General features: G+C 57.5%; 1 protein-coding gene across 1 annotated transcript in view; it reads right to left on the bottom strand.

Moving 5' to 3' along the window:
* PPP6R2 (protein phosphatase 6 regulatory subunit 2) overlaps positions 1-8,319 on the bottom strand; it is a 45,147-nt gene that overhangs the window by 10,688 nt on the left and 26,140 nt on the right. The window contains exons 18-23 of the mRNA XM_017739382.1: positions 7,685-7,812; positions 6,685-6,845; positions 4,868-5,021; positions 4,375-4,463; positions 3,756-3,945; positions 7-115 (exon numbers count right to left, since the gene is read on the bottom strand). Of these exons, the coding sequence (XP_017594871.1) occupies positions 7-115; positions 3,756-3,945; positions 4,375-4,463; positions 4,868-5,021; positions 6,685-6,845; positions 7,685-7,812 (831 nt within the window). The remainder of the gene's footprint in view (positions 1-6; positions 116-3,755; positions 3,946-4,374; positions 4,464-4,867; positions 5,022-6,684; positions 6,846-7,684; positions 7,813-8,319) is intronic.

The following is an 8,319-nucleotide window of genomic DNA, read 5'->3' on the forward strand; positions in this document are numbered from 1 at the left end:
GGCCACTCTCTGGTGCCCATCCGTGTGCGTGGCCGCGCTGTTCCGGGCTTGGGGGGCACTGGACGTCCCGGATTCGGCCACAGGAAGCACCTCCATGGCCGTTCCGTCGGAGCCGCTGCGGGAGAGGGCAGGGCCACGTTAATGGAACTCAGCCCACGGGAGAACCGGGCTCGTACTGGAATGATGCTCAAATTCCAACAGGGAAAACAAAATTCCCCCTACTCTTGTCACACAGGCCTAAAGATCCCAGTGGGAATGAGAACTGGCGATGAAGTGGGGTTAAAATGAGTGGGCACGTCCTGCAGGCTCCAGGTCCCACACCCAACAGGATACCCCAGAGCAGCTCCTCGAGGAAAGCATTCCCAACTCCTGCTGCAAAATCCAGTCTGAGAGTTCCCAACCCTCCATTCCCATTGCCATTTGCTGGGATGGCACAGCCTGCTCTGGCTGGACACGGACACAGACACTGCTCTGCTCTGCCAAAGCTGCCCCTGAAGCTTCTGGGGCACCCAGAAAATCCTGGATTTAGGGGCAGATCCTGAAATCCCACAGAGGAAAAACAGGGATCGGACATTCAGAATCCAAACACACTAAAGGCGCTCCAGGGACCACGGAGGCGCCACCTGAGGGACAATGTCCCCACGGAGGAGCCAACAACCAAAGCTCAAACCCTGGGAAAGGACAAACTGCAGGAACAAACCCTCCCAATCTCCTGTTTGGAATAAACCCACCCAGATTTCCAACTGGAGAAGGGATTTCTGTGCACATCCCCATTTTTTGGCTTCCAAGGCAGAGGACGAGCTGCCCCAGGAATGATTTTCCTCCCAGTCTCCATCCAGAACAATTCCTTCTCCCTGTCTCCCAGAGCAAGCCTCCACAAAAGGGAGGAAAGCTGGAGATGGCTGGGCTGGAATCCTGTCACCGGCTCCGGGGGAGTTTTCATGGAATAAAATAATCCCAGCTGGGTAATTGGACATGTGATGGAGATTGGAGACTGAGGTTCTATTTCTGGAGCTACTTCTCTTGAAAAAAACACAAAAATGAGGAATAACGAGATCCAAACATTCCCCTTCCTCCAGGGCTCACAGGCTCCTCAAAAGTACAAAAATCCACCTTGGAGAGATGCAGCGATGGAGCTGCATTCCCAGGAATGTTGCTGGAAAACCACTTCCCACACAAAAATCTGGAGCTCGACATTTCCATGGCTCAGAGAGAAACTTCTGAAATCCAATGCCCGAAGCCTCCAGGGCAGGAGGATTCTGGAGCTACCTGAGCACCGAGGAGGGCTCGGGAAGTTCTCTGCCTTCCCCATGCTCCTGGAAAATCCCAGCTGGACACACAGGGCCGGAGCAAGGGGTGACACAACCCAAACAAGGAGTTTGTGTGGGATGTCCAGTTGTTCCTTGGACATTCCAGGGATGGGACCCCAAACCCCCCCAGGGAGTTGGATCCAAACTGGGAAGCTGAGAGCAATTCCTGATCCGCATCTCCCGGCCTAAGGGTCCCCTGGGCAGCTGGGATGGGCTCAGGGAGGGTGGAACATCTGGAGGATTTGCTGGGCTGCAACATCTGGTTCTCCATGACCCCAATGATCCTGGAATCCACAGAGGCCTCCAAGGAGAAAAGACCTCCATGTGGATTCCAGGGACAGGGGGAAGGAAAACTCCGAGTCCTTGAGCAGCTCCAAGGAGAATCAGAGATCTCAGTGTGGATTCCAGCATTCCAGGGGCACAAGGGGAAGGAAAACCTGTTCCTACAGCAACAGGAATGGGGTTTGGCGCAGATTTTGGGGAAACGCTTGGAGAGAGTTGTCACAACCCCCAGAGTGACTCCAAAATGTTCTTGATTGCCCTGGAATCATTAAGGAACGTGGTAAGCAATGGGTATTCCCACTCAGTGATTTGGAAGACTGGGAATGCTCCGGATGGTGATTCCCACCAGGAGCCCGGGCCTGGAGCAGCTCCAGTCCCAGCTGTGGCAGCGGCTCCTGTCCTCCCACAGCTTCCCTTGGATCCTGGGCTACGGACACAGCTGTGGACAGCCACAGACCCCTGCCAGGGGGAGGCCGTGGGTGCTCCAGGATCTCCTCTCTTTGCCACAATGGGAACGGCTCTGGAGAAGGGCAGGCAGGTTCGGGAAGCTTTATCCTTGTGGAATGTGGCACAGACACTTGTCTGGAGAGGAAAATGTCCCAAATGTGCCAAACCAGGAATAAACACTTCCCTCCTGCGAGGAAAGCACAGGAAGAGGTGAGAACATCCCAAATAGGATGGACATGGAATGGGAACAGCTGGAGCTGGGCTGGGGAGGGTTAGGTGGGATATCAGGGAAGGTTCTTCCCCCACAGGGTGTCGGGCACTGGACAGCTCCCCAGGGAACGGGCATGGCTCCAGAGCTCCAGGAATGTCTGGACAACGTTGGGAGTCTTGGGGTGTCCCGGGCAGCTGGACCAAGGATCCTGTGGGTCCAGCTCAGGCCATTCCCTGATCCCGCTGGGAACCCAGCTCTGCCCACACCACAGTGCAGAGAGGAAAAGCACCTGGAGCACAGCTCGGATCAGATCCAGTGGATCCAATTCCACACAATCCAAGTGCACCGAGAGCTGGGGAAGGAGAGGCTGCTTCCAGCACAGCTGAACTGCTGTGCCTCTCCTCACCTTCTGCTTCCCACCAAGCCACAGCCCGGCCATTCCCAGCACACGGAGCGCATTTATCACAGGTAATGCATTTATCAAATGGAAATTATTGATCAAAATTGAGGCATTTATCAAAATCAATGCAATTATCAAAATCAACTCTATTTCTCGGAATTAAGGCAACTATCACAACTAATGCATTTGTCAGAATGAGCTGCCTCCAACCAAACAGACCTTGGGATAACTCCTGCCCTCATTCCAGGGAATTCTGCAATCTCAGTGGTTTCCCAGCCCCCCGGGCCCCCAGGAGCTGCTGCTGGCCAAGCGCACTCAGGGATGACCCCAAACTGTCACCAACCACCGCTAAAGGGAAGCTCCTGATCCTGAGTCAGGCGCACAAATCCAGGGACTCTGGTAAAAAGCAGGAGGAAATACATGGAAGAGGACGAGGAAAAACCTCAGAATCTTAAAACTGGGAAAAATCTTTGTGGATGCAGCAGCTGCTGACAGGGCTGGGCAGCAGCTCCCCCTCCGTGATTGGAGCAGGCTGGATTGAGGATCCAGTTCCTACAAACCACTGCCCATCCCAGGATCTGCTCCAGCCTTTGCTGGTGGTTTTATCACTGATTGCCTTTGACACCAAGGGGAAAATGAGAACCTGGGTGGGTTAAACCTTCCCCCCATGGCTGCAGGAGGATCCCATGGGAGCCTCTGCTCCGCTTTTCCAAGTGATCCCACCCGGATCCCTGCCCGGGGCCTGGATCCCAGATCCACACGGACAGAGCTGCTCCTGCTCCTGTGACACCAGAGTGCCCAAAGGACAGGGACAGAGCTGCTCCTGTGACTCCAGAGTGCCCAAAGGAGCCCCAGCCCTTCCTTGGAATAACCCTGTTCTCAATGTGTCCCTCAGCCATCCGTGTGCCAGGCCAGGGGCAGCACCTGCTCCCAGGGGACACCGGGACACGGAGCCCATGGGAGAGGGGATACCAGCACCGCGCAGGGCCACCCCAGGGGCAATCCCAGCCTGGGGCCACCCCAGGGGCCCCCCCAGCCTGGGTGGGGCCACCCCAGGGGCCATCCCAGCCCGGGGCCACCCCAGCCCACAGGGATCTCTTCCCACCTGGTGGGAGCTGCCCTGTCCTTCCCGGCCTCCTGTGGCGTGGCCGTGCCCGTGGATTCCGTGCCAGCCTTGGCCTTGCAGTCGTCGTCATCGTCGCTCTCGGAGCTGTCTGAGGAGCTGCTGTCCGAGTCCACCAGCGGCGCCTTCCGTGTCCCACACGCGTTCCACACACAGGGAGAGGCAGCGCTGGCTGGGGGAGGAACAGCCCATGCTGGAACCTCGGGAAAACTCCCCAGGAGCGGCCCAAGGGCTCAAACGGGGCCTGCAGCTGCTGCAGAGGGTCAGGGAATCGTGGAATGCTTGGGTGGGAAGGGACTTCAGAGCCCCTCCAGTGCCACCATGGGCAGGGACACCTCCCACTGTGCCAGGCTGCTCCAAGCCCTGTCCAGCCTGGCCTTGGACACTTCCGGGGATAAATGAGATGTCCCTGTGATATCAGCCCCAACTCACTGCAACTCCATCCCTTCCCTGCTGGCATTGTCCCAACAAACCCTCGGGATTTCTGCCCTTGCCTCCATTCACTGATCCTGCAGGGAACCCTCAGGGCAGGGACCCTGCAGGGATGTTCTCCCTTCCCCAGGTGCTCTGTGCACCCCGGGGGTGGCCCCGTGTCACTCACAGCTCTTGTCCTGGCCCTGCGCCGGGGTCCTGTCGGTGCCGCCGCTCTCGGTGTCCATGGGGGAGCTGCAGCGAGGGCCGGACTCGGAGCTGGGGAGGGAACAGCCCTGAGCATGGACACCGGGATCATCCCAGAGATTCCCACCGGGATCATCCCACAGCTTCCCAACAGCCCTGCAGGAGCAGTCCCCAGGCCCTGCTCTTCCTTCCCACCAATGTTTTGAATTTCTATAAACCTTATTTGCTGATTCTGTACCCCATGAGCACACAGGAAGCGGGGCTGTGTCCCAGCCCCAGGCAGGAGCACTGGGAAGCACTGGGAAGCATGAAGGAGCCCCGATCCAGGATCACCAGACAATATTAAAACGTAAAAGGGAAGCAACGGGAAGGGAAGGGGAAGAAGAAAGGATTACAGCCATGCGCTCCATCAACACGTATCCCAAATATTCCCCCACTGCAAGGCTCCAGGGGAGCTGGAATTGCGTAGCTCTTACCAGCAGAAAGGCTGGAAGTCCGTGAACTTGGCCCAGCCCTTCTCCTCCGGGGCGCTGCTCTGCGGGGCGGCCGAGTCCCACACGCTGGATCCCACGTCCATGGCCACGGGCGGCGTGGGGCTCACGGGCTCGAACACGGCCGTCCAGCCGGCCCCTGCGGGCACAACAGCCTGAGCTGCCAGCACAGCCTCTGGCCGGCCAGGAACAGCCCAGGGATCCCAGGGACAGGGCAACCCATCCCAGGGCACATCCATCCCTTCCACAGTCCCACGGAAATCCCTGTGGATGTTTATCCCCAGGAGAGGCATCCATGGAGACAAATGACACCCTGGGTGTCATTCCCTGAGCCAGAGATTCCCAGCTCCAAGTCCCTCAATTCACTGCCAAAAGCTCCCATCTCCATCTCCAGTGGGTGCATTTTGGCAGTTTCAGGTAAGGAACTGATCAATGGATTGCAGTATTTAAGACCCCAGAAATCATCGGTTAATGGCTTTTTTTATAGTCCTGGACAAATCCTCCTCCAGAACCTACCTCCATCGTCCTACTCCCAGTCCTACAAATCCCACCTTTGGAATAGCATTTTTCCTGAGCTTTTTCCAGGGGAGAGGGAGGATTACAGAGCTCTGCAGGAACAGAACCCAGCGGGAGGGACCCGCTGAGGCTGCACCCCCAAAATTGATCCCAAATTCCAGCTGAGTCTCCAGAGGGTGACTGGGCTGTCACACACAACCCACTGGGACCATGAGGTTTATACTGGTTCTTCCCAATGAACTGGAATTATCTGACACTTCCAAAGGGGTGCAGAGAGCAGGATCCTGGGATAACCCTGCCTGGTGCTCACAGTGACAACACAAGGGCAGCACCCGCAGAAAGAAATGCTTTAGAACTGAAAAAGCTTGGAGAAATGGATGGTTGGGAAAATGTTTTTGTCCCTTGGAACTGTTCTGCTGACAGCACCATGGGTGTCCAGCATTCCCACAGTGTCATTTACATGGAGAGTTGGGAAAATCCCTGAAGGAGCAGACAAGATGGGAAGAGACAGGGGCCTGGAGGGACAGGACACAGGGAATGGCTTCCAGCTCCAGGTTTAGTTGGGATCTTGGGAAGGAATTCCTGGCTGGGAGGGTGGGCAGGCCCTGGCCCAGGGTGCCCAGAGCAGCTGGGGCTGCCCCTGGATCCCTGGCAGTGGCCAAGGCCAGGCTGGACATTGGGGCTGGAGCAGCCTGGCACAGTGGGAGGTGTCCCTGCCATGGCAGGGCTGGCACTGGAGGGGCTCTGAGCTCCCTTCCCACCCAACCATTCCAGGATTCAAGGAAAACCCTGTCCCTCTGCACTCCTCCTCTGGGCACTGTAGGGATGGGTTTGCAACAGGCAAACACAGCTGGGAAAGCAGAACGGGCAGTGCCGGGGGGTGTGGAGACACCTGGCAAAGGTGGGCACAAAACTATCCCGGGATGGGAGGAGTTCAGGTCCCATCCCGGCACTGCTGCTTTGACTGGGATTTGCACTAAAGGAGCTGGGATCCCGGGAATCACAGAACCATGGAATGGTTTGGGTGCGAGGGGACCTTAGAGCCCATCTCATCCTGAGCGCTGCCACGCGCAGGGACCTTTCCCTGGGATTCTCCCTGTGGGGCTGCCTGACACGAGGGCTGTTCTGGGGCTCGTGAGGCTCCCTGAGGCTCCAGAGGCACAAAGTGAGCCCTGACATCCCCATTTCCCCCGGCCAGGAGGACCTGGGGACTCTCCATGGGCAGCTGGCAGCGTGTGAGCGCTGCTGTGCACAGATCCCAGGATGTGCTCCCGCAAATCCGGTACCTTGGGAGGACTCCGAGTCCTTCTGCTCCGCGGTGCTGCCCTTGTTTGGCGAGGGGGGGGGTGGCTGCTGCTCCTCCTCCTCCTCTGAGTCCACGCTGCCGTCGTGGTCCCCGTTCTCCAGGTCACTCTTGGAGCTCTCCGACGTCTGCGATGCTCCAAACCTGAGCGGGAACTGGGAATGAGCCACTCCCGGAGCAGCTGCTGCACCCATCCCTCAGCTCCTCCTCCCTGGCCCTGGGGAAACAGCCCAGAGCTGCCCAGAGCCTTTTCCATGGTTGTTTCCCCCAAAATATCTCCCCACATTGCTCAGGGCAGTCGTGGGCACTCGGAGGGATCCCAGATTCCCGAGGGCTTTGGTGTCAGAACTCCCCGGAGGTGCAGGACAGACCCAGGGCTGGGGGCACCACAAACCAGTGCCCAGCGAGGGGATGGGCACGGGCGTGGAGCCCACCCTGTGCCTGGCAGGACCTGAGGCTGCTGATGCTTGGCAAGGACATGCAGAGCTCTGGGATGTATTCCCTGTTTCCTGTGATCACATTTCAGATTGGGAATTACAGAAATAACTTTATCTAATAAGTGGCTCTGCCAAAAGGATGAAAAATTATTTCAAAGCCTGAGATGCCCCAGGAGGCCTCTTGCTCTCACTTTCCTGATTTGAACATTCTGAGAAAGAATGTTCTGCCCACTCCCCTCAGTCTCACCCCCTCCTCCTCCTCTCCAAGGATGAGGGAAGGAGCAGATTCCAAGTGTCTCACACTGAGGGTGGGGGTTTTTCGTGCGTTTGATGGAAGAGTCATTAATTAGGTGTTCCCACTGTTACTGAATTCCCTCAAACTGGGTCTGTCTCCAGCTCAGGAGAACCCCAGCACAAGTGGCAGGGAGAGCGCTCGGGGTTGCGTCAGATAAAACCTTGCAGCCCCCAAATGACACAAACCCCAAGGAATTGAAACGTGCAGATTCCCAGCATGAGGGGGAAATCAGGGCTGTGTTTTCACCTTACCGTGTCCTGGACTTGACCTGGGTTGCGTAGGAGATCTCCTTCTCCTCCCAGATATCCTCCTCCTCCTCGTTGTCGTCGAACTGCTGGATGCGCTCGTTGCAGCAGGCCTCGAACAGGGAGGCGTTGGGCTGCAGGGATCAAAGGGAAATCACATTCCAGAGGTTCTCTGGAGACACTGCTTTAAGGCCAAGTCTCAGGGCTGAGCAGCCCCAGATTTGCTCAGGAGCTGAGATCACCTGGATCACCACAGCCCAGCTGCTGCTTTGCTTTGGGGCAATAAACCAGGAAAGGCCAGGAACAGCCCGGCAGTGTTTACATCCATGAGAAACCCATCTCTGCCTGTGCTTCCCTAATCTGTGTCTGGAAAGATGACCAAAGCTGGGAGAGCTGGGGGTGCTCATCCGGAGAAGAGAGGAATCCAGGGAGAGCTGAGAGCCCCTTGCAGGGCCTGAAGGGGCTCCAGGAGAGCTGCAGAGGGACTGGGGCCAAGGCATGGAGGGCCAGGAGCCAGGGAATGGCTTCCCAGTGCCAGAGGGCAGGGCTGGATGGGAGATTGGGAATTGCTGGCTGGGAGGGTGGGCAGGCCCTGGCCCAGGGTGCCCAGAGCAGCTGGGGCTGCCCCTGGATCCCTGGCA

The sequence above is a fragment of the Corvus brachyrhynchos genome, unplaced genomic scaffold, assembly GCF_000691975.1.
Source record: "Corvus brachyrhynchos isolate BGI_N302 unplaced genomic scaffold, ASM69197v1 scaffold197, whole genome shotgun sequence".
In the NCBI taxonomy this organism is placed as follows: Eukaryota; Metazoa; Chordata; class Aves; order Passeriformes; family Corvidae; genus Corvus; species Corvus brachyrhynchos.